General features: G+C 35.2%; 2 protein-coding genes across 6 annotated transcripts in view; one reads left to right on the forward strand and one right to left on the reverse strand.

Annotated features, from left to right (window-relative positions):
• Nucleotides 1–27,413, forward strand: part of LRRC72 (leucine rich repeat containing 72) — a 116,477-nt gene that overhangs the window by 31,661 nt on the left and 57,403 nt on the right. The gene's annotated exons all lie outside the window — the stretch shown is intronic.
• On the reverse strand, nucleotides 2,388–6,666 carry SOSTDC1 (sclerostin domain containing 1). The gene is made up of 2 exons (XM_016139462.2): nucleotides 6,270–6,666; nucleotides 2,388–3,810 (listed from the first exon to the last, which is right to left on the reverse strand). The coding sequence occupies exons 1-2, from the start codon at nucleotides 6,472–6,474 to the stop codon at nucleotides 3,395–3,397; spliced, it is 621 nt and encodes a 206-aa protein (XP_015994948.1). The 5' UTR covers nucleotides 6,475–6,666; the 3' UTR covers nucleotides 2,388–3,394.

The raw sequence follows: 27,413 nt of genomic DNA on the forward strand, positions 1-27,413 counted from the left end.
ATTTTAGTCATCAATTTGGAAATTCTCCGGTTTTGCTTCAGCAAAATATTATTCTTTCCACTCATAACTGCCGAGTGTAACTATACTATCTGTTGAAGTAAATATCATGCTAAAGAGATAGATCATGTTATATAATAAAAATAAATCATTCTAGTAGAATAGGGTGAAGAATACAGCAAAATCGGGTAAAACCTTACTAGTTTGATATAGGGTTATATTGGATTAAGATTCAGTTTTTTATTAAAAACATTTTTTTCTTTTCAAAAATAATATAATAACAGGACTAACAAACTATTGTCAATTAGTAGTCATTTGTAACTAGCTAAATGAGTAAATATAAATTATTTGTAATATTATTTTTTGTTAATAGGTATTTCTGTAGGCTCCATGTCCATGTTTAGCTTATGTACAACACACTATATGTATTATTTATTTTTATACACACTATTAATTTTTCTTGTTATTAATATCCACCTATATTCTAATATATCTATAAATATCAACATCTATCTGCCTATCTATCTATCTATCTATCATCTATCAAACCACTTGAAAAAGTCCTTTATTCAAAGTGGTCAAAATAAATTTGATAAACAAATTCTTTATAAATATTATGAATATGAACTAAAGGTCAAACTACTAAAATTAGCACAATTCACCACTTTGAAATGCTAGTTACTAAGTGACAACAATAAAATTATGCAGCATTTAATCAGATTGGAACATGTGAGTTAACTGAAAAAAAAATATATGATCAACAATTCATATGCAAGTGCATTTTAGCATTTTTAAATAATAACTACAAAGCTACTCTTTCTGTTGACTTTTAATTTTTACTTCACTGAGAGCCTGATTTTTTCCTAGGCCTTTCTTATCAATGCTGACCTTTTCCTGTTATTTGATGTTGAATGCCATGCAATAAATGCATCACCAATGTAACGTGGCCTGAAATAGATCAGTACATTGAATGTGACCATGAGAAATAGATCTAATTCTTGACTTAACAGAAACTAAATATGCTTTTTTTATTCCATTTTATTTTTCCCAGTAAATTCATTTACTAATAAACTATTAGCAATCAGCGATGATTTTAGCATTTTATTATCACCAAAACTTTCGTTTCAATGTTTTATTAGCAAAAGACAAAAATATAATCTTCTTGATGGTGAGAAGCCATTGTCAAGTCAAATTTTTTTATGCCTCAGATCTTAGGACACACTAATTTTTGAGATCATCTCTAAGGCCTTCTGTAGAAGGTGCTATCATATTGAGAAGGAATAAATGACTAAAATGTCTTTAGTTTTCTATGTTATATAAATATCCCATATTGAGCAATAATGAACAAGTAAAATAGGCATATGGAAAAATAAATTTTTGATATATTCAACCTATAATTACTATAAATATCCCATTTATTCATATGATGATATAATATGAAATAGTTTAAGACCTTAGTTATTAAGACTAGAAGATAAATCTATTGTTGACTGAATTGTTACTTTATTTGATGATACAAATAATTAGCATTATTATAAAATCTAGAGGGTTTTTTTTGTCTTTATATATGTTGAGACTCTCCTACCTCTTATAAGAAAGGTACAGTATTAATGTTCTTATTTAACTTAGTATGCTATGGGTAATGTACATGTGACTTTAAGCAACAAAAATTACTAATAACACCTTCATGTTCAAGATCCAAAATAAGAAAACCCAGAAGATCGTATCAATACATAACCAAGCCTCTTTGGTTTTCTTTATTTGGAGTAATAGGATCGATCATTTAATTAAATTGACACATCAATCATTTAACTGTATAATCTGGTTCAAGACTATAATTATGTTGCTTAATATGACAACAGCCAAATGTGAAAAACACTGAAAAATTAGTTTTTGTTTTCTTAGTTGTTTTTGTTTTATTTTTGGTTTGGGATCCATGCAATAATATTCAAAGTTCCCCAACATATGACAGTGATTTTTTTCAGTTTCTTTCCTAAACTGAGCTATACGTTGGAATCACCTGGAAAACTTTAAAAACTGCCAATACCTGAATTCTACCCCAGAAAGTATGATGTAATTTGGATGGCAGCCTGGGCATTGGGTCTTATAAGATCTGTCACAGGTGATTATAATGGGCAGCAGACTTGGCATCTCCAAGGTGTATATAAAAATTATATTCTTAATACAGCTCATTGCTAAATTGCCACCCAACCTTTATAATCATCTCATTTACTGGAGAGATGGTCTGACTTTCCCTCTTTCCTCTCATACTATAGAACTTTCTGGCAATACTCAAATGTGCCTTATCAAAAAAATCAATTACTACAACACATTTATTCTGTAATTTTCATAAACATGTATATTTTTATACATGTTAGAGGCAAGGACAATAACTTTTAATAGTGTTTATTTTTAAAAAAAGAAACTGATAGAATTGAAGGTCAAATCACCTTCTGATTGCACAGATTAAACAAAATATTTTATATTTTAGCTTTACAAAGCATCTTATTGATTTTAAAAGATCCATACTATTGATAAAGTTTATGACCAAACATATATGTAATAAGAAGACTAAAATATTTATTTTACATATCTACAACAGGTATTCTTATATTTCTAGATCAACCACAAATCATACAGGAAAATATATAGGTACATGAAAAAGCTTCATAACATAAAAAAAAAAAAATTGACATTTTGAAAAAAATCACATGTGAAAGCTCATTAAATAATAACATTGACAAATAAATAGTTAATCAGCTTTACTTATTAGCTGCTGCCATGCATTTCTGGCATTCCATTCCAAGCGAAGTTCAGCATGCAGGGTATAATTTCATACAATGAGACCGTAAAAAGCTACAGGGCTTATTTTTGAAGTGAAATGTCACAGGTCTTTCACTCTTTCAAAGGAAGATCACTCATGGCTGCTAAACTGTACCCATGAAGTTTACCCAAAAAGCACCTTTCTGAAGTGTTATTGGAAAGATTCATGGCAACACTTTTAACTTTTCAATTTTGAAGGGGTTTTGCTTGGGGATTTGGTTAGGAAGTGAAGGGTAACTGAGAAGCCCTTTTCTGTTTTAAAAAGTAATGATTCAGCATACAGTATGTATATAGTATCACCAGTCTTTCAAGAAACATGGAGAATTAAACTACAGGATGCGTGGAATTTAAATGCAAATTGCACTCATGGATATGTATACATTTCGAAAAACTTGAAAAGGAAAGCTATTCCCAAAGAAGGTCCTGATACTTAGGACAGCTTGCTGGATTTGATCAAAGCAGAAAGTGTATATTTTCAAGTAAGAAAATAGCAATGGCAGGCTTGAGTCTTCCAAGCTATCAAATCTGTAAAGCAGATGGTTACTAGTCAGTACAGTTTTTGAGAGTCTGGGTTCTAACTCATGCTGTGCTTGCTGGATTTGCTGGCTCTTTTCCTCTCTCTGTGATGCTGGGCTGGCTTGGCAGGCGACATGCTCTCGAAGTTATGACTGGACTCATTGTGCTGCCGAGTGTACCTCTTGCACTTGCAGGCAGTGACCATGGTGATCTTATAGGTGCGTGTGCTGCCATCTTGGCACTGCAGCTGGATTCTCTGGGTACGTGTTTTGTCATTGACACACCTCCACTCCTGGGAGCTCCTCCTGCTCCAGTACTTCGCTCCATAGCCTCCACCGATCCAGTTGGGGAGCACAGGCAGGGGCAAGCACTCACCAGCACATACCAGCTCCTTCAGAGGGCTGATGCTGGTGCACTGACCATCAGAAATATATTTGGTGGAACGCAGTTCCCGGCAACCCACCTGAACCCGAGCTGGAAGAAACAAAAAAGAAAGTGCATCAGAGGCAAAAAGCAAATGGACATTGTTTTCTTCAAGTAATCTGCAATGAGAAAAATAATATGCAAATGATAGCAAGTTGCCAAATAGAAAGTGAACCCCTATTTTATTTTCACAGTGCAAAAATCTGCCTGGATGGTTGTAGAGACACTTTCATGAAAATTACCAGTTTACATGACTACGACTTTTTTGAAAGAAAGTAAATTAGGCCTCATTTCTTTTTTCATGTATGACATTAGCTAATTGCTTACTGGAGTATCTGAAAATTCCACTTGCTTAGTTTTACTCCCCAATAAAGGTTAAGCAGCTCTTACATTTATATGTAAATATTCATTTTTCAGTGGGCTAAAAAAGAATATATCTTAACTTTCTCTTTCTCACAGATCATATTTATTAATGTCTGCAAGTGCTCTTAATTAGGTTTTTATAAAAAAATCTGTTGAGAAAATGTGGAAAGTATTTCAATATTGTGTATAATACATAAGCTGTCTGTAATATTTTGTTTCAGTTATAAAATCTAGCTATAAAAAATCATGCATACATATGTGTACAAAGTCTGGCATTTTGCATATCAAACTTAATAACTACATTTTAAACATAAATTCCCAAGCTATCTCTTAAAAACATAAAGATTAAAATGTTTGAAATGCAAAATGTCACTGCAACTCAAAATGTAAAGAATATAAAAGCCCCTAAATCAGGAACGTATGGTTGCCATAACAACTTGGCTACATTTCCATGAATTTTATGGCAGAAAAATGCCTAACATGTCTGATTTATAACTGCAAAAGGAACCACGGTGTTCATTTTCTGAATATTGGTCATGGCAAACTTTTTGTTTATTTGAATTTGATAAATATGTTCTCTAATTGGCTGTTCCTTGTTATATGCCTTATATAACAAGAAAAACTCATATTTGAGTTTTCTATTGCTTTGTTATCTAAACTTGAGGAGAATTGCTGGTAACAGGCTTGAAAAGAAAGCAAGTCTTGTTAGCCAGGGGAGAGAAATATTTAAAAGTATAACTACTAAAAGTTAAAAAGTTAAAACTTCTCAGGGACATTGAAGTGGCCTTGCATAGAATAGTGAAAGCTAATTTGAAGTAGATAATGAACAAGGTATTTTACTTCATCTCTATGCCCCGGTACTTCTGAGGTGAGAGATATAGCCTAAAGAGATATGATAGCTGTGAAAAATGGGTGTTTATACACATATCCATATAGCCGTAGAATGTGGGATTAAAATTCAAGGGTGAACTAGCTGGCTGGTCAGTGCGTTCCCCTGTCTGATTCGGTTCCAGCTCACCTTCCTGCAGCTGGCTTAGGAATGCACCTGGAAACAGCCAGAGACAATTTTGACTTGTCTAGCTTTTTGTTCTTGTATCTATAGAGCATAGACAGTTTTGCAGTGACAGTTCATTGACTATGAATACCCACCACATTGCTCAGTAATCTAATAATAATCAGATATTTCCTGTGTACATAAAAGCAACCATCTTCATCAAAGCTAAAACACCTTGGTTTTCTTAGAAAGACATCAGCAGTCACAGGTCAAAACTACTTTTTGCAGTTGAATAGAGTTGAGGAAGAGTAGCAAAAGATTTGTGTAAGATTTTCTGTGCACTGTTTCTCTGTGTCTCTCTTAAAACCTGATTGATTATTAGCAAGTGAGTTCTTTTAAAGGAAAGGAGTGAAGCAAAAGTTAGGAAAAGAAATTTGAAATCCCTCTAACCTAGTGGTCAATAAGTGTATTGATTAAGCAAACAGAAAAGGGGAAAAATGCTCCCTACACAATATATCATCACACTGTTATTATTTTAATCCTTACAATTATAACAGTTCTCCAGTCTCTCACAGAAATACACAGTTACTTAAATTTTGATCTGATTAATAAGGAATTAGCTCAGAAAAATATGATTCTCCAACATTTTCGGTTTTATCCTTCTTTTACATTGTTCATCATCAAAACTTGCAACTATTTTACTATTTTAGAAATTCGTGGTGAAAGAAAGCTTTTTTTTTCCTCTCCTGATTTCTTGTACATTCTTTGGTCAGTTACCTTTATGTACTTTACCAGAATTGCACATGTCCTGAAATATACAGAAAACGACCTGAATTTATACTACCCAGAACAACACTTTTAAAAAATTCTCATTGTGCATGATTTAAAGAAGCAACAGTTTAATTCCTGGAAACATTTTCTCTTTGGATGTTTGATAAAACTTAAGTTTGTGTCTGCATTATCAAATCACCGTTTTAGTTATGTTAACTTTATAGGGAAGAATGCCAACATACACATGCATCAGATTACTCCCAGTTTGTTTAGCAAAATATATATAGTTCAGGTTAGTTAGCAATGAAACAATTCTACAGGAATGTGAGCTAATGCTACCAAAAACTAAAAGACAAAATCCATACAAGTAAAACACACTTACTGTTCCGATCCAGTCCAGTGTTACTGAAATGCCTGCCTCCATTTCTGGCTTGATTCATCGTGCTGTTGCTGCTGGGGTGTGCTGGAACAGGTTTAACCACATGTGAATAAAGGATTTCTGTGGCATCATTTTTAAAAGCCAAACAGCTTTTCATTAGGATGCATGCAAGGGGAATGAGATAGAAATGAATGGCAGGAGGAAGCATGGTGAGTAGAGGATTTGCTTGTCTGGAGAGCTAGTTAATTCCTTTCCCTCTGCTTCTGCACTGTAACTGTGAAATTCCTCCTCAAGGTCCCCTTTATATATCCCTGAGGTTTGGCGTTCATTCAGGTGTAAAGTTGTGTAGAGCTTCAGAGTGAAAACACAGAGAAGGGGTGGGATCCCTACATGACCCTGCAAAAGAATTTTACCAATGGAAAAGAAGACTACAGAAAAGGAGGAGCTTGGTATACAAATTGCCTGAAATTTCGGAGTTGGACTTCATTAGCTGTCTGTGAGCTAAAAGCCAGGCGCATTCTATAGCAACTACAGACTCCCACTTTTTTTTATTCTCTCTCTCTCTCTCTCTCTCTCTCTCTCTCTCTCTCTCTCTCTCTCTCTCTCTCTCTCTCTCTCTCTCTCTCTGCCATTTCCTTTCCTGAATCTAGATTGCGTTCAGGTTTACTTTCAATGAAAATATGCTGCTGTTCATTTAAAGAGATTTACATATCCACAGTTGTTCTGTAATCCCTTCGGATTTTAGAATATTTGAGTTAAGAAGGGGGTCCATCCCAGGTAATAAGAGGAATTCATGCGAGTTCAAATCTTATAGGATTTACATGAAGAACCTAGTTGAAACATATTTTGTTTCTCAAGAAACAAACCAGTATATTCTTTTTCTTTAAAGTGTGAGGCAGTGAGCTAGAATCTGCCCCCTGGACACACTTAAATAATACAGCTTTGATCTGCATCAACTACTGTGCTGTGAGGTAAATTATTGCCAGGGGTTCTCTGCAGAGAATAATGAGCATAGCTCTGTCTGCATTAAAGTAACTAATATCTATTTTCTTCTTAAAAACATGTCACAAGCATTAACATTATAGCATCATTTTACATGAAAGAAAGCCATTTTTGACAGATTATTGTTTAGCAAATTTAAAATAATTTTTGCTAGTGTTCTACCTGTATTTCCTAAACATTTGACTCTGCTGCCTGTGTAAGAAACATTGTACTCTTATGAACTTCTTTATCCACACCCAGAACAGATGTTTCAATTATTAATACCTGGCCACTCATCCCCATTTAAAAAAAAAAAAATCATGACATTCCATCTGATTTATAGGACATATTGATTGAAATAATTATATATTCTGAATCATCTTTCCAATTTTAAGTCCATTTTTGCCCTTTTATGACTAAAATGACCCTATAGCATGGATATTTTGTAGCCCTCTTCTTTATAAACCTTTGTCTGTTATACATACTATTCATATCTGTCTGTCTGTCTGTCTGTCTAGGTTTCTCCACAGGGACACTATTGACATTTTGGAGTAGATGATTCTTTGTTATGGGGCACTGTTCTGTGTGGTTTGCAGCATACCTGGCTTCCACCCACCTGATGCCAGTAGCAACCTCCTTCCCCCTCCACGCCAGTTATAACCATTAATGTAGACATTGCTAAATGTCTCTATGAGCTAAAATCACTCCCAGCTGAGAACTACTAATTATCTATCCATGTTACTACAAAAATAAAGTAAAATTAAGAACAAAAGACTTTTTAATAATACTAAGGAATTATTGTTCATTTATTTAAGACTAAAATGTTACTGTGGTTTTGTTTAAAAACAATGACTGCTTCTCATATAGAGATATGTACCAGACTATTTCTCCATAAAGTGATATTATGTTTGGAATAAATTTCAAAAATAACATGAGGGAAGATGGTTAGAATTGAGAGTGGGGCAAGGTTGATTGTGGGTTGTTGGTTATTGGGCCTGGATGACAGATGTTCTATTGTTTACTCTGTGTATGTCCAAACTTCTACATAATCCAAAATTTAAAAGCTAAAGTAAAAAATTTAATTTACTGTATACATACATATTGCTTATTAATGTTCAGATCTCTATCTGAAGGTTGTATGTAGCCATTTATTCTAACAGTATTCCTAGAAAATAACACATTAGTTTATTAGATGTACATGGACAATATACGTCAGGCATCCTTCTAAAATACTATGAAGAATTTCTTATTGTGCTTATGAGAGAAATCGATATGAATTACATGAAATATGTTAATATTAACCATTAATCAATAGATCCAATGCCTAAAGGAAGTAAGAGGGTTGAAATAACCTTACTTCTTCCCTATTACTATTTCTCTTTTTGTACAAGGAGGAGATATTTTAATTTGAAGTTTAATTATTAGGCCAATTAGATTGACCAAAATAACTCATAATTGTTAAATCTGCTCTGCATCTAATATTCTGTATGTTCAGCCTTAGGATATCACCTTGGGCAGAAGCAAAATTAGGAATGAAGGCTACATGTAGTTGGTACATGTGGAGAGGAACAATGCTGAGTTCTTAGGCCCAATATATCTGGCAGGACCAAATTAGAAACCACAGGAACGATGAGATAATACTATTTTAACTCAATTTGGGGATAATTTGTTACACAGCCACAGATAATTAATATAATAATATCTGTTTACAAATGAAGATATAGTAATTAAGCCAGCAATTTTCTGAATAATGCTAGAGTCTTGAAAGCATCAGATGTAGAACCATTAAATATGGTGATTGTGCAACTTTTGTTCTTTGGCAAGATTTGAAACCTGGTTTTCAGTCCTTAGCTAAGTCATCAGTGTGTCATATTATTAATAACCAAATAATGATATTAAAATTACTACTATTGGTCTGATATGCAAAAGCTGGAAATTTATTTTAGCACTCCAAGTCATATTGTCTATTATGCAACTCCTGGCACCATAATCGGAAAATCCGAATTTGAATCTTATTTCTAAAATTTACAATCTTTATGAAATTGGATAGATTTCCTGAAACTCTCTAAGTCAGTTTCTTTCTCTGTAAAACAGAACCAAAATCACTTACCTCACAGAAGAATAAATAATAGGAGAGTGTCGATGCAAAACCTGACCCAGAGGAAACGTGGAAAAAATAATCATTGAATATGAGTGTAAAAGTAGTGTTTCTCATTAGAGTCTTTTAATTTAAAAATGCATTTGTAAATATTAGAGGTCTCAAACAAATACGACTACCCTATTGAAGGTGGAGAAGAAAAAATTTGAGAGAAAAGTGATCGTTTAATCCGATTAAATATAAAATAATGTGTAAATTTTATTACAAAATAACCTAACTGATTGTTTTTCATCTTTGACAGAAAAAGAATCAGAATACTGGGGAAAAAAATATAAACAAAATGTGTTTATTGAATGCAACAGTGAGCTATATCTGGTTTTCTATGGGTTTTAACTATTTTCAAAGAGTTCCAGTTAATAAAGTAGAACTTGGTAACTGGAAAGTAATTAACCATCATTGATTTAGAAGGGAAAAAAATTATGTAGAATCTTCATGCATAAAAATCCTTAAAAAGAAGATAGACTAACATTTTTCATTCATTTCGTATCAACATGTGCTGGGCCCAGTATTTACCAATCTGTAGCCTAGTGACTGCAAAGCTGAATGGGACTTGGGGCCTGCCCTCTTCCCTTTACCAAATGCTCTGCTTAAAATCCCTCTAAAGGTACTCCCTGGCCCTGATACTCCCTCTCTCGCCACCTTTATTAGTTATCTCTTTTTTTTTTTTAACGCTTTTTGATTTTATTGTAGAATAAATGTTCCTTTTATTATAATCTGCCTTAACATAACATTAATTTAGATAACACTGTTTATTATGCCCTGTGTAGTATGATATAAACCCAAGTGGAAATTCCAAATTCAGTTGATATATTTCTAGATAGAGCTTCTCAGTCATTCTCAGCGCTGTTGACATCTCAGGCCAGATAATTGTTGTGGGAGGTGTCCTGCACGTTATAGAACATTTAACAGCATCCCTGAGTTCTACCCACTAGACGTCTATAGCACCTCCTTCCCCCAGTTGTGACAAGTAAATGTCCCCAGGCATGCAAAATTGTCCTGGTTTTAGAAACTACTGTTTTAGGCAAATTCTCCAGTAAACTTTCTAAAGCTGCCAGGAAAGCTGCTGTGAAGGAAAACCTCGCTTGCAAGCTCCAGGGAGCAGGTTAGAACAGTGGGGACAAGGCCTCCATCTGATTACCCAAACTAGGGAGAGTAGTCAGTTGTGCTTTCAACTGGCATTTGCTACCTTGTATGGTACAAACTGATGTCCTCGCTGTATGTATTCAGCTCACACATGTCCCTAAACCAAATTGGACCAAAGCTGGCGGCATATCCTGCCCCCAGTGGTGGATGGGAGCTAGAATTTGTTTTGTTCCACAAGCCTGATAGTTGTTCTAAACCATGTTTTACTTGGGAGCTTGTTACATCTGCAAATTCTGGGCCTGACCCCAGACCTGAGTCAGAATCCCTTGGGGTGGAACCTAGGAACATGTGTTTTAACAACTCTTCACATCCTTCTTATGCTAGGGAATGTTTGAGATGTACTGTACTAGAATGCACATGTGCCCTCCTGTGGCCTGTCCCCATAGTTTCCATTACAGTTGCCTAATCTGTTTAACTAGAACTCTGCTCCAGATTCTTTCAGTTTGCACAATCACATAGAAGCCTTTCCCTAAAGCTCAGCCCAACTGGCCAAAACCCGAACCAATTTCCTTTTCCTGCATGTATTTTTCCCTAGGGAACTAGATGCCCTCAGTGTCCCCTAGTGACTGATGAACGCTTTGTTCCACAGGATTGGCCAAAACAATTACTACCTACAGGGATATTGTCATTCACTAGGAATTCAGGAGGCCATATCTGGTTCTCTCAGATATCAGTGTTGACCCAGATTTAGCAAAATGCTTTGATTGCTGTGGTTTTGATTGTTGTCCACCAGCCTCAGGATCATCTCACAGCCAAGTCAGACTCTCAGCCTTGGCAACACACAGTCTTGCTTCACTCTTTCCTGAAGAGTCTCTTACTCAAGTACCAACAGGCTTCATCTCCAAGCCTAACTGGTTATGACCTTATATCACCAGTAGAGACTTGACAGTTTACAGTTCCCTGGTATGTCAGAAAGCTGGAGAACAAAAAGAATTTAGCGGAGGATTTGGACCAACAACGCCAAAGTCTTTTCTGGAAAGTTATTATTGCAGAAATTTTTATTTCCAATTCTTCTATTTTTAGTGAAGTACTTACTTTGCTTCTAAGTTACATACAGATGGAAGATGGGGGGATCCCACAGCAACCACGCAGCCGGAGTGGAGGGACTGTGATAGGGAACATAGAAAACGAGTTTGACTACATTGATCAGTAAATTGGAGCAGATCATTGACTACAATTCTGCTTTGTAGGTTTCAGAAATTTGTACACAATTTCAACATGTGGGAGAGCCACTGAAGGATGTCTATGTGTGTGTGTGTGTGTGTGTGTGTGTGTGTGTGTGTGTGTATTTTTATTTTCACAAAGTGAAAATGCTATGTAACTTATATCCAGGTAAAGGGATAGAAAATTTCCAGTATCCAAAAGTTCCTTTCCTGTCCTTTTCTAGTAACCACTGCCTTTCTCTTCCCTAAAACAAAAACAAAACAAACAAAAATGATGTTCTGATTTTTGATGACAGTTTTTTGTTTTGCCTTAGAATTTGATATAAAAAAAGACTCTTTTCATTGTCATGTACTATTGCATTGCATGGACACCCACAATTTATTTATCCAGCATAGACTGGATTAATGCCAGCTTTTAGCTGGTATGAATAATGCCGCCATAAATATTCTTGTACCTGTTTTTTGATGCGTATGGGCGTATGTTTTTGTTGGATATATGCCTACTTCTGAAATGGATGGGATATAGGATGTGTGCATGTTCAACCTGAGTAGATAATACCAAAAAGTTTTCCAAAGTATTCTATTAAATGAAATGTCCACTAGCCTGACAGATTTTAAATAGGGGAAGGACAAGAACAACACCATGTTACAGGCTACTGAGTCTAACTGCAGTGCGTGAGATGATTTAGGTGTGGTTATACTGGAACACAGGGAAGGGGGACATTATTGCAAAAGTTCGGGTGGAAAATAGTAAGATCCTGCACATGAAGGGGAGAGAAAAGGCTAGGACAGAGCTTAGAGGTACAGTGAAGGTTGGTTGGCAGGTGATTGAAAATGAAGGTAAAGGTGAAAATAAAGTTTTGAAGATGGGTGACTAGAGAGACTGAGGTGTCAGAAGGACTAAGGTTGACCGAGTTTAGAATTCAGTAATGAGTTTGGACTGAGGTCAGATACTGGTGGGAATCCAAGAGAATGTGTCTAAGAGACAACTAGAAACAGAGCTCAAGAAATCTGTCTAGCGACTAACAGCAGTTTCACTACCATCCTTTCTTATGACATTATAGTGATAGAATTTGGTTTAGAAAACTTTTGTCAAATAGCACGAAACCTTTATTTACATACCTACTGTCATTTAATTGTGCCTCAAGATTTTTAAAATATGACTCCTTACTTTCAGTAATTCCCTAGTATGAACTATTGTGTAAATATATTTGTACAATTTTTAAAAATGTGAGCCCCACATTTTACGTGAAACTGTAAATAATAAACATCTCCCAACATCTCTCTTCTTTTATTATCCATGTAATCACTGGCTTAGTTCAAGTTGTCATCTTTATTTGTCTGAACTGCCGTCATAACTTCTTAACTGATCTCTTGCCTTCCATTCTCATCACTCTAAAATGCATTCTCCACAGTGAAATACAGAAATGATCTTTTAAAAAATGAACATCTCATTTTAAAATGTCAGTCGTTCCTTTAACTTGCAGAAAGAGCAAACACTTTCGTGAGCCAGCTACCCTCATTTCTTGCCACTCTCCTACTTATGTTTTATGCTTCTGTAGTCGTTTTTCATGCTCACCATTTGAATTAATGCCTTTATGCCTGTAAAGGTTCTTTTCATAATTCAAAATTCTACTCTTTGAAGTCATTCTTCAATATATAGACTTAATTAGTCAAACAATGAGAAACAAGGAAAAAGTCATTATGGCAAAAGGAAGCTTTTCTGAGCATGTGGGAGAAGGATCTCTGAGAATTTTGTACTACGATTTAAAGTAATATAAAGAGAGTTAGTTTAATGTCCATAAAATCATTTGATTTACATTTCTAGCCCTTACATATAAGATCAGTAAAATAATTTAAAATGCAATAAAATAAAGCATTAAAACAATAGAGAAAAAATATATGCATATTTTCAAGGTAGACAATTTATAAAGCTTCAAGAGAATACTGCTTTTAATTTTCAAATTTTCTGAACAAGTACCCCTCTTAATGCTCTCAGGCATTAACAAGAAAATTAACATGGTTCCTTAATAATACTTAAGCTTATTAAAAATGTATTAAACAAATACAATAATGATTATATTATGGAAAAGATTCATATCATCAGACAGCTACCTTTTCAAAAACTGAGGTTATAAAATTAAGAAAATAATTGTCTATGCATTTAGTAAAAAGTGTCAATAGTACACTAAATAGAAGGGTAAAATTCACCTCTTTTCATCTCTCCTCCAATTTTATTCTTCAGAAATAATCACAGTTAAGAGTTTTGTGATGTTTTTCAACATTTTCTGCATTTACGAGCACATTTAGGTATATGAGTATGTGTGTGCATGCACATATATATTTTTAAATTTTTTCATACAGACTGGACAAAATTACATTTTGTTCTTAATGATCTATCTTGGACATTTTCCTATGTCAGAATGTACTGATTTACCTCATTCTTTTCCATTTTTTCATTGGTGGGGGTTGTATGGATATGACACAAACTATTTAACCAGTTCTTTATTAATGGATTTTTAGATTGTTTTTAGATTCTCTCCTAAATGTGGCAGGATATTTGTTTTGAACAATTGTGTTTTAAGGCCCCTGTCCTCTCCTTTTCCTTCATTTGGGTAGTTGAGAAGGGACTAGAATTGGAAGTGAAAGAGTAGGATTGGGTCTGTGTGCTTCATGAGAGACCAGAAGCCAAGCCCTACTCCCTGACAGTGTCCCAGACAGGCTGCTAGGCTGTAAAAAGGCATGATACGCACATTCATTAAAGATTCCACTAGGATGTGGAATTCCAGTGCTTCTAGACCTGAAGGGAGCTGGTAGACCAGACATGGATATCTCAGTCATAACCAGTCAGGAATGATTGCTAATGACCAGTTCCTGAAGGAACCTCCCCAGTACTTTGGACTTAAGGAAGAAACTGCAATGTCTTGATGAGGGGCATGGGAAGGAAAGAAAGGAAAATGAGGGCCAGGGTTCTAAATGAAACTAATTTAAAATTAGAAGGAAATGTAGTATATATTTTTTGTACTCTAAACTTCTAGACCAATATTTATATCCTCTTTCTTTATCAATGTTTGCAATTTCCAAGATACCATGATATTTTCTATATCTCGATATATTTCAAGTTATACTTTAATTTTGGAGGCTTTTTATCCATAAGAGGATAATTCCCTTTCATTGCTCAAAGAGAAAATTTCTGTTGGAAATGGTGTTCTTTTATCTTGACGTAGTTACATGTGGAATTCTGTGATACCCATTTATTCTTTTAAAATAAAATTTCGACAAAAATAAACCATGTCTTTTCTATAAGTTCAGGTTGTTAAGGATTTATTATATCACTTTGATTCCACACTGATATCAAACATAATTTGAAACACATAATATGAAGAGACAAGATTTAATAGGTTATTGTGAAGAGAAAAAAATCATTTAGGAAAAGCCATGCCTGCATTGCGACCATTAGTTTTTGTTTGCTATTGCTTTTACCTTCAATTGATACTTTTGCAATCTTTATTGAAGGCTTTAGCCTAGCTTAAGGTTGGCAAAAGATTAAGTCAATTAAACATCTCACGGAAACAATTTAGCCATTATTTTCTGATTAAATAACATTGATTAAAACTGCTTTCAACGAAGAATGACAAAGAGGATCCTTAAAATGTCTTATGGCTTAGAATTTTATTATGTCAGCTAACAGTTTAGATTGTCTTCAGGCCTAATTCTCCAGCATGTTTATATAGCACTTTGGGGCCGCTGGCCCAAGTGCTTGGGGAGGCAAGACTCCACTGACAAACAGCCAAAGAAGAACTTAAAACAGACTGGGGAAAGTTCAACCCTGCCAGGACATTGCAAGCTGTTTAGTGACCATCTAAATGTTCTGCTAGTTTTGTTGCCATACTTGGTAGTCCTGGGAATCTGGCTAGCCTCAGAAGTTGAGCAAAACAAAATACAACTGTGCACAGCCACGCCCTAGGGTGACTGTCTCCAAATACCATACAAGTCCCAGGCTGAAGCACTTGAAAGGCTTGGATCCCTACAGATCAAATCTTCGTAAGATTGAGCCTTTAAAGACAACCCTTAAGCACATAAATGTTGTCATTTACAGCACTGTTTCAGTGCTATTTTACCTTTCCAATTATATAGGTGGCTAATGCACATGGTAATTATAGTTCCTTAAAATTTATTCACTCTCAAGCAGATCAGCTCAGAAATGTTGGCACAGTTTCAGGGTTCCTTAACAACTGCTTGCCAAACCACTCTTTGATCCAGTGAAATCATCATATGATTCAAAACAAGGCCTACAGCCTTTCAAGAATTTGTGTCTTTAAATCCTCATCTTTATCACCCAACCTCCCCATGTTCGACCTAAAAACTGATTTTTTCCTTATCAGTGCCAAAGGAATGTTTTTCTTTTCCCTGTGGGATTTTTAATATACTGTCTTTGTTACCCATTATTTATTCACTGCTTTAACTAACATATCTTGAGTGCTTGTTATATACTAGAGATTGTGGCTTGCCCTGCAGTGATAGAGCTAAGCTACCTCCCCTAAATTCACTGCATAAGGTGGAGACAGTCAGTCAGTTAAAAAGATAATTAATAGGGCTGAAAGTCAGGATGGGTGGAATAGGGGGAAAAAAATGGGGCTCAAAGCCACTAGCGGACACCAGAATGATTCTCAGTGGAAGTGAATTCTGTACAGAGCCTGAAGGATAAATAGACGTGGATGGATAATAAGAGCAAGTGTGCTGGGGTGTCCTAGATAGAAGAAACAGCACATGCGCTCAGGTCTGGCAGTGAGAGAAAGCATGGAAAATTTTAGAAGCTAAATACGTTTTGATAGCTTTAAAGTGCTTCCCATAATTCGTTAGAAAGCAGTGGGAGAAATAAGTCCCGAAAAAGGGTGAAAAACCATATTTCGCCCTTCTAAGGAGTTTGAATTTTCTTCTAAATTCATTATGGACACTTAGAAGAATTTTGAACAAATAAGTGACACGGTCATCTTGAGATTTTGCCTAGATAATTTAGAGGGATTGTAGAGGAAAGTTAAGTCCAAAAATCTTTAGCACAGAGTGAGTATATCTCAAATTAAATGGGGGACAAAGGAGAAAATCTGGAAACAGGAAATGCTGTGCAAAAAGCTAAGGGTTGAACCATCACTTCTGCGTGTCAGAACGATGATAAAGAAAGAAAAACTAAAGAGGAAATGTGAAAAAGGACAGGGAAGAAAGAAAAGTAAGAGGACTGGAGAGCTGAAGGGTGAAGAAGTTAAGAAGAGGAAGAAAGGAGAAGAGGTGATTTGGAAGCAATCCTTTTGCTGCCTAAATCATCGCTCTCCCATCGGGGGTGAATCAGGGGCTGGAGGACAGAGTTAGGATATTTCAAGAGCATTCTATTTCTTCAAAAAGAGACAAATTATTTTCTTTCTTTAAAAAAAAATACGCTCTATCGAGGAATGGCTGACTTATAAAAACCCATATATATGTAACATATGCAACTTGGTGAGTTTGAGTACACACCTGTGAAACCATCAGCACACTCAAGACTATAAGCTTATCCATCACCTCCAAAAGTTTCCTCCTGCCTCCTTTTTTTTTAGTGTTTTTGACAAATTATTTTTTTATTCACCTTGTTCATCCTAATAATGTTGCATCAGTTAGTCATGTTAATTTGTCTTGCTCTGAAACTAATACAATGAAATTCATGGAATCTCTATAAATCTTCCACTATTACAAACTGAATACCATATCGAATTGCTTTGGTCAAAAAAGCTCCTTACTGGCTCTTTTTCTATCATGTGTGTTTTAAAACTACCAACAAATGTTATCAGCTCTCCCCTCAAATTATATTCAGAGTCCAATCACTTTGCACCATCTCAACTACTACCTTGATCCAAGCCACTACCTTCTCTCACTTGGACAATTACACAGCTTCTGAACTCGTATCTACTAGCATACTGTGGGTACCACTGCTTTGCTCATAACCCTCTGGTCGCTTCCTGACACCTTATAATGATCTAGAGACTGTGAGAGATCTGGTTCCTTGCTACCTATTTGTCTTTACCTCCTCCAGCTTTTTTGCCTTCTCAATCTAACCCAGCTACCCTGAGCTCCTTCCTGTCTCTAGTTTCCATTATTGTCCCAGGGCCTTCGCACTAGCAGTAACCCTCTACCTGGAACATTCCTCTCCAGATTTGCTCAAATGCCACCATCACTGAAAGATTTTCACTATCATCTTGAATTAAAATAGTCCTCATCACCATTTATGTTTTACTTGCTCACCTTTTTTGTCTCCCACCTGTACCACCAGAATGTAAGCTCCTGAAGGGGAGGGACTGTATTATCTACACTCTTGGCTCCCACACCCCTAGAATATATCTGAGACAAAGTTGGTGCTCCGTATTTCTTGACTAAGTTGATAAATGAATGAATGTATAATTGTCCCCTTAATAGCACTATTATTCTTGCTTGATGTGCCACGAAGTAACCATTATTATTTACAAGAGAGTTACCACAGAGAGCTCAGTCCTCTCTCTTTACAGATAGATATTCCATCACTGTCAGAATCCTAGAGGGTAAGCATCCTTTGTTTGGAAATGATAATGGATATTATTCAGCAGTGATTTTAGGCCAAATGTTAGTAAACTAAACCAGAACTTAAAATCTTTTCAGAATTCCCAAGTAATCTAGGAATGAGCCAAAGTTCTGTTCCACTGAAAATGGTAACCTTTCAAAGAAAACATCTTTGCGATGGGACAACTCAGAAATATTTAAGGAATAAGTAAATTTAAAAATCATCCTTACACACTGAGAGAGAACTACTGTTATCATGTAGGTGCATCACTAATAATTTTATTGATATGATATTAAATTAATAGTACAAAGAGTGTTTAACCAAATTCTTTAACATATGTACTCTCTATCCAATATTTTGTCCTTTAGTCAAGTTTTGTAGTTTTCCTTATATCTGAACATTTCTTAACTTTAATAATAGGTATTTTGGATTTTAGCCAGCTGTTGAAATGAGATTTTTTCCCCCAAATGTTTATTGAAAAGCTATAGAATCTGATAATTGATTTTGTAATGACCACAGTACTAATACTGTTTAACACTTTTTTTGTTGATTACCTCAATATTTTTGGTAATCATATCATCTGCCAAGAATAACTGTTTTTCTTCTCTTTTCAATGTTTAAAATTTTTGTTTCCATCATATATTGTTATTTATTTTTCTGGCTAAAACTCTGTCCCAATGTCAGTTTATAGCAGTGAGTCTTGTACTATCCCTGACTTCACATGGAAAGTTCTAATATTTTGTCTTTAATGTTTATGTCTGTACATATGTATCAGACACTTTTAAATTGTCTCTAATTTGTTGATAGTTTAAATATACTGAAGTAAACATCTTTGTGTATAAATATTTGTATTTTTATTATTTCCTTAGAATGAATCCCATGATATTTGATACATGATGCCAACTTGTTTCCAGAGCTTCATATACAAACTCGACCTGCAGTGTGTTAAGTCTCATTCTTATCAACATTTTGTACTGCAAATTTTTGAGATCCCAGAAATTTAATTGATAAAAAAATGCTCTATATTTTAATTTCTTCACTCATTATTGCATTTGTTTCTTTTTACATTTATCCATTGGCCATTTGTTTTATTCTGCAAATTATTTATCCCATATTTTTATGTACTTGTGAGTTCTGAAACTACAACACAAAAAATGATTCCTTGATTGCTGTACATCCTCTTTGTTTCATCTCTAAGATTGTTAATTAATGAAACATTTTTCATGTTTATCATTAGGTTTTTTTCTTTCTTTATTATTTGCCTCTTTATTCTTTGTATTTATTCGTAAGATCTTAACCTATAAAGTTATCGATGCTTTATCATAAATAGAAAGTACACTTTCAGTTTGGTTTGCCATTCGTTTATGCTGGTGGTTTTGTTTGTCGGTTGTATTGAGCAGCTCTTGTGTCCACTTCAAGTCTCCTAGCCTCACCTGGTATTCCAGCCATTGTTGTAGTGCGCACTTCCCTGCTGGCTTCACCCAGCTACCTTCAGGTGCAGCCTGAGAGCATTTACCTGAAGACCTTGCCTCAAACCACTTGCTTCCTGCTGTGGGCTGTCTCTGACCTCATGGTAGGATACTCTCAGGATCTCACTCGTACTCATTTTTACAATCTGAAAATATTGGAGCATCAACACTCTTTGGTTACTGCTACCTTTGACTAATAAGGTCAGTGGATGGGGGGAAGGGCAGTGGAGCCTCTTCCTTATGCCTTCAAGTGCATATTCCGAGTCTTCTCAGGACATCCCTGGGGATAGAGTAACCCAATGCCCAGAGGGTGGCCAACTGGATAATATATCCCTGTATTGACTTTTTCTGCTAATCTGTTTCCCTCCTCCTATAACTTACTCCTGCTGCCTGAGATCACATTCTCAAATAAACAACCCACACATGGATTTTTGTATTAAGTCTGCTTTGAGGCTAAGTCATACGTGCTTTTTACATGTAAGGTTTATCTATGTCTGTGTGTGGTCATGGGTATATATAATCATGTATATAATTCATTTATTTTAATATGGTTTCTGACCATACCTTCATGCTTATAAAGGCTTCTCCTATCACTAGAGTTATATAAATGTATATATACAGTTTATTTCTTTATAATTCATTTTCTCATAAAGATTTTTTGAGATATGGTGTAAGGTAGTGATCTTTTGTTATTTTTCCAAAGTAATTTTTAAATAAATAAATTTTTAAATAAAGTCTACTGAGCATCTAATCTTTTCTCGCTGATTTATAGAGAGTTATAGATTAACAAGAAGAGACTAATCCTCATATTCCTACTCTTCTTCACACATATTATAAATTATCTCCCCAGGCAGGAGCAGATGCATTATATGTGGATGCTTTTTGTTGGTTTCCTAACTGGACTCACAGGTTTCGGTGATGCTGCACATAGAAGCTGGTCACAGCAGAGTAAATAGCCACCATGAGTAAACAGCTTTACCAAGAGTCTTAAATATCCTTATGTTGAAAGAATTGACATCAACAATCTAATTCCTTCCATTTATGGACACTTTTGTTAACACTATTTTTTTTTTTTTTTAACAAACCTAGTTATCAGTGAAATCACAGCCACATGAAGGTGGGCTTTAAGAACAGATAGTACCCTGGTATTCACGAATGATATTGTTGCCTTAAACTTCCAACTATCTCAAAACACAGCAAAAACAAATTTTTGCTTCATAATTATGCACCAAATATTTACGTGTACAAGAAGTTGTTTTTGGTGTTCAGAGCTATGTCACTGAGCTTTCAGTTTATTCCTATGACAATACTACCAGGCCTTACTGAGGCTTTTAAAATCTATTTTAATAACTGACAGAGCAAATCTAATGTCATTATTCTTTTGCAAGAATTTGTCGACTCTTCTTGTTTGCTCATTCTTCCTGTTGAACTTTAAAATCACTTTGTCTAGTTGTTGCAAAAATGAGGCAGACACAGAGATATGTCACCCAGATGCCCTTTCAAGGAAAGGCTTACTGCCCAGCGGTGAGGACTGCATAGACAACTTCCAGCTGTCAGCTTCTTCAGGGTCTAGCTCTTCCGGAGGCCACACCCATAGGGTGACTGGGAGAAGTGATAATAAAAAAATCAGTCATCTCAGCTGGCCTGGGATGACGCCATGGGGCGACCAGCTCCCAGCAGGTTGGCTCAGGCTTTGCTGCATCTGCATCTCGGTTCTTCTCCCATTTTCGATCCTGTTACTTTCCCCTTCTTTTCTCAAACATCAATCCCTAATGAATGTCTTATACTCTGAATTCCATCTCAACCTCATTCTCTGGAGAACTCAACCTGCGACAAATTTGATTGCAATAATACAAAATCTATTAATTAATTGGGAAAAACTATCTCTCAAAACTCAGTATTCCATTTAGAAACATATGATTTCTCTAAATTTATTCAAGTCTTCCTACATGTTCCTTACAAACCTCTCTTCATATAGGATTTATAGATTTCTTTCTTAGGTTTTCCCTTGTTCTCTTCTATTTGTTGCTCTTATTTATTTCTCTATTATAAACAGAAGTCTTTCATTATATCTTTTTTATGTTCCATAATGTTATTAACTAATTTATGAATAATGTTATAATTACTATAAATCATTTTTAATTGTAACTCTCCTGAATTCACTTACAAATTATGAAGATTTAAAACATTATCTACATTTTTCCCACCAAACTTCCTTTTTCAAACACACACACACACACACACACACACACACACACACACATACACAAAGACAGTCCCTAACCTACAATAGTTTGATTTACCATTTTTCAACTTTATAATAGTGCGGAAGCAATATGCATAATAAATTACATGAAATATTCAACATTTTAATATAAAATAGGCTTTGCATTAAATGATTTGCTAATGTAATTTTAGAGAACGTTTAAGGTAGGATAGTCTAAGCTATGATGTTCAGAAGTTTAGGCGCATTAAATGTATATTTGACTTAAAATATTTTCAGCGTATGATGGGTTTACCAGGATGTAACCCTGTGTATAAAAACTTCATGAATAATTTCTAAGTGCACATTACTTATATAACATTTAAACAAAAAGAAGTATATGAACTAAAAAGTTAAATTTCACCTTCACCTCATTCCCTTCCAAATGCTTGCCCTTCTCCAGAGGTAACTACTATTAACAATTTCCATATATCCTTATGATGTGCTTTCTATTAATTTAAACATTCATATGCATACATAGACCCTCACATGAGTTTGCATGTATGCAAACCAAACTATATATACACAATTATTTTTTATAGTGTTTAATCTAATGAGTTTATACTTTATTCATTATTTTGGAACTTACTTTTCTTGACAATGTTGTTATGTGTTTCTGCGTTGGTATAGAAAATTAGCTCTAAGCTCTTTAGGATCCCCTGAAAGGCCAGAGGTGGCCTGGGTAGAAACTTAGAGCTGAGAAAAATCGGAGCTCCAAAACCAAGTAGAGAATTGAGGCAAATTACTTCATAAGATAGAGTTTTAAATATTATAACTAATACTCGTGCATTTCTGACTTCATTTAACATTTTGTTATAGGATTCAGAATGTAAGGCCTTTACTTTTACAATGTTGAAATAAAATAAAATGAAGATTAATATTTCAACGAACTAATAGTCAAGAAATTCTTCGCATAATTTATTTGAGTAATGCATCTGATAGAATGAAAAATGTTACACATCAAAATGAACCTGTCTTCAAAGTTAAAGAACAAATTTTTCTTGAAAGAATGAAACAAAATTAAAATGGAAAAAAAATGAGTTTGAAAATGACTTCAAGAATACAGGACACCTGTCCATCATGATGAATTTATATATTTAATCCTAATTAGTTGAGGGGGCATTTTCTTGATATTAGTTCAGGTAGGTCATCAGTGTATATTCAGGGTGTATATTGACGATAGATCACTAGAGAGTGTCCTCGGGAACTTAGTGGCAAAAGTACATCTCTCTAGTAAGTTGACTTTATAGGATAACACAAATGGCTTAGGCTCCTGAACAATTTTCCAATAGGGATTTTTTTTTTTTTTTTTTTTTTTTTTTTTTTTTTTTTTTTTTAGTTCTGGATCAGGATCAGGATCATGCAACATGTTATACCAGATGACTTTTGTCCTTTGATTCTTTGCACTTAACAGGACAATGATGAATTCGTACACAGGTTTCTTCTGCTTAAGTCTCATACAGCCTTAATGTGTGTTTCCTTATGTATATGCATTTTCTGACACTAGCATTTACTTTCTTAGACTATGCAGACAGTAAAATATATGCCCTTCTCAGATAAAAATAAAATCTTCCAAGGCATAGCCCAGCCAGATTATGCGAAATGTAATAATTTGCACAGTATGCTTGTCCGCCCCAGTTTCTCGCCCCCATTTGCATACATTTACTGACCCATGAGCATTCCTGTAGACACATGATGTGTGGGAGTTCAGTAAGGCTCAAAGAGAGTACAAAATTAACACGTTAACGTCTACTGCAAAACAATAGGAGAGGGGGTTGGGGGCACCGACAGCCCTGAGAGGCCACACTTCCTCATTTGAACTAGAACTTGCTTCCAACACAGAAAAAAAAAAAAAAAAAAGGATTATCATTCTAAGAAACACAAACAACCAAAGAACCCTATTGTAGTTTTTCTTTCCCTTTTTTATTCCACCGTAGTAGCCTATCTCTCGTGGAAAATGATGACATAGTAGGAAAGGAAGTCAGGGCAACCCATATCTCCTTTTCTTTTCAATTCTTCTTTACACATCAGTGTGCCCCAGGTAGAGACTGTTGGTAGAATGCGTACATATCAAGAAGTGAAATAAAAATAGTCGAGTTAGTTTTGTGCAGTGTTTCTACATTTCTGGTAAAAATGAAACATGTGCATGTACAAACTATGACACACAAATTGTGGTGATTTCAGTAATTCTGCATATAAGTTAAATGGTCTTATATTTGCATTTTAGACTGCCATTGTACAACAGAAAGGTGAATGAAAAATTTATACTAAAGTATTCAAATTCTGGTTTTTGTTGGCTTAGAACAACATGAAATATAGCAAATAAAGAACATCGTGTCCAGTTATGAGACTGCAGAAAAGAAAGCAAGAGCTCTATATTTTAATATCTTTAGTGGAAATCTGCCTATTTTCTGAAAAATGGCCCTATGTTTTCATTTTGCACTAGACCCCACAATTTTTGTAGGTTCCGTGTGAGCTCCAGAGTGTGTGTCCCTCAGCAACCTCCACAATATGAAGTAGGCATTGTCCTTTTTATGTCATTTTCAAGTGTGATTCACTGTCCCTCCTATCTCTAGAATCTGTGAGCCACCTGGTCTCCTTTAAGATTCCTCTTCTCTTTAATCTAGCTGGGGTGGGTTCTATTGTTTGTGGCTAAGCACACCAAATGATATTAATAGTAATAGTAGTAGTAATAATATTAATACTGATAGACTCTTACGCAATGCCCAGCACTTATTCTCATGATAGTGAGCTAAACACTATTCTCTATACGATACAGAGGAGAAAATAGGGTTAAAAATCAAATAAGTTGGCTGAATTTCACTGGTTAATACTTCTAAGGGCCAGGACTCAGACCCAAGCAGTCTGACTCCAACCCTTTGTGGAGCCACATTTATATTACCATTTGTCCTTTTAAATATTGTTGTTCCCTATGGCAAGAATTTGACTAAGTTCTAAATAGGCACCGTGCCACCTAAACAAATAGCCATTGTTAGAATCCAGGACAGTAAGTGTTTGAATCAAGTCTTGTTGCTGAAAACATTATTCTTAGGCAAGATCCAGTAAACTGTCTTTTCTAAGAACCATGTTGGTGGTGATCAAAATGTTCAAATGGCTTTTATGTCTCTAGAATTTGTTGTCTCTGGATTTTATTTCCTCTTATTTTATAAGATTTTAGCAGAATATGATTAGACTGATTAAGAAAGACAAAGTGAGAAATTTGGATAGCTTTAAATATAAATATTCACTTCTTTTTTCGTTTATCAGAGGAGTTAAAATAGCTTTCTCAGCAAGTTGTTTTCATAATGCTTGTGCTATTATCGTTCTTACTGAAGTTCACATAGACATTCTTGCAGGATACAAAATTTGGCAATTACAATTGATTCTTGGAAGGTTCCACACAAATCAATGAGGGACTGAAAGGTTGAGATTGATGGAATGCGGGAGCTTTAACAATACCTACCTGTATGAAATCGATTCTGCCAGGAATCCCTCAGTCTGTGATAAATCACTCAAACTTAGGACAGATGTCATTTCAGTTTTTAATGTTTCCAATTTTTACTGATACATGGTTACATACAAGGTAACAGAGACATGCTGCTTTTTTTTTTTTAAGTTGCAACTTACTGTAAAGAGATAATGTGTAATGTGGGCTAAACTCTGCAAGTTAAAACACTACAAACCACAAAGGTAAGGATCATAGGACAATTTTTTTTTTAACCAACTATGGGTGGGATGGTGCCTTTATGATTTATTCTAAAATAACAAAACAATTTGAAACAATGAGGTGTTTCTCTGTGCTTTATGAATATATATGAGTTCAGTTCATGACAGAACAAGTCATTGGCCGCCTTTGCCAAATAGTCAAACAGGGATGATTGATTGTTTTATGCAGAGCCTTGCACACTCTAAAAGTACTTGAAATCTGTGGTTGACAAAATGCTAAACACTGCCAAAAATGAATGTAGCTCTTAAAAAGTATCACAATATTTATACTGATGACCAGAAGTACTTGAAAATTAATAATCACAAACTTCCCAAATCCACTGCAGATATTCTTATACAAACTATGTTTTTATTACTTCTTTAAACAAAACTTTTATTGCCTTTAGAGCAATATACTAGCAAACAGATTTAATTAGCTTTAGTTACTCACTTCATATACACTACTGGGTACTGATTTCAACATAAAAATTTTTTTTACCGTAAATTAATAGGAGCAAGTGGTTTATTTTGTTTATAGTCAAATAAGCAAAATATCCCTTCATAAAATGTAAATTACCCAATTTTTTATTTACTTATCTTTGTGTAATTAAGAAACCATTTATTGCTACAAACTAATTTTTCAGATTTCTGGGTACTTGGAATTATTTAGGGGAAAGAGATTGCTTATACTTATCTCTATCCATAAAAATGTTATCTTAATTTAAATTTCCCCAAATGAGGATCCCAAGACTCAGATTTATTTGAAGGGCAATCACAGGAAGTGGGAGTGAAGGAGCAGGGAGAGAGAAGGGAAGAAAGGAGAGGCCAGTACAGGCATGCATGGGAGGGGACGCGGGACAGCGGGGGCTGACTGTGATGCAGGTCAGACCGCTGGTAAATGAAAGAGGCAAGGAAAAGGGACGGGTCGAAGAGTCTTAGACTGCAGTGCAGTTTTAAGAGCTTTCAGGGCTATTAGGGAGTCACCCTTCACAGGAATCCTGCACCCTGCATTAGTGACCCTGCCACGCTCACTCACTGACCAGGAACAGCTCATGGGAAGTATGGTCTCAGTGCAGACACGTATGGACGTCACATGAGTGCCCCTGGTCGCCTGGGCTCTCTGCAGTGGTAGATCTTGGAGACCTAGTTTCACGGGCAGTTGCTACACAGTAGCTTTCACAGGGAGGGGTGCGAAACACGCCTGCTAAACATGTATGAAATTGAAGTAACTGTGATAACTGATTTGTAGAGATCTTTGGGAACAGGAAAATTTTGTAGCATTTTTTCAGATCACAGCTACTTGGACGTCGGCTTATTTCATCAGCTCTTTAGCATTGTCTTGCAGTAAGCTGGCAAAATAAAAGCTACTTCTTAGGGGTATTATGAGGATTATATGAAGATAATTCAGGTAGAGCTCTTAGCATAGTCTTGCCACATATTAAAAGTTCAATTAATATTAGCGATTGCTGAATGATCATTAAAAGCCAGTGTGGGGTGGGAAAAAAAATTATGACATGTGTCCATATAAAATCATCCTGTTCTCTACATTATTCTTCGCTCCACACATCTGAGGAAGAACACTACATCGCCCTTCCCGTTGCCAAAGAAACTAAGAGGACATAGGAGGTGATGGATGTGTTAACTAACATTACTGTGGTAATTGTCTCACCACATATATACATATATCAAGTTGTTTGCTA

This window comes from Rousettus aegyptiacus, unplaced genomic scaffold (genome assembly GCF_014176215.1).
Source record: "Rousettus aegyptiacus isolate mRouAeg1 unplaced genomic scaffold, mRouAeg1.p scaffold_m13_p_13, whole genome shotgun sequence".
Taxonomy (NCBI): Eukaryota; Metazoa; Chordata; class Mammalia; order Chiroptera; family Pteropodidae; genus Rousettus; species Rousettus aegyptiacus.

What these genes read in the sequence shown, in the direction of transcription:
- SOSTDC1 (XM_016139462.2), bottom strand. Translation starts at nt 6,474, where the DNA reads ATGCTTCCTCCTGCCATTCATTTCTATCTCATTCCCCTTGCATGCATC. An exon ending in CACTGGACTGGATCGGAACA is followed by an intron (nt 3,811 to 6,269) that starts GTAAGTGTGTTT and finishes TGTTTCTTCCAG; the next exon opens with CTCGGGTTCAGGTGGGTTGC.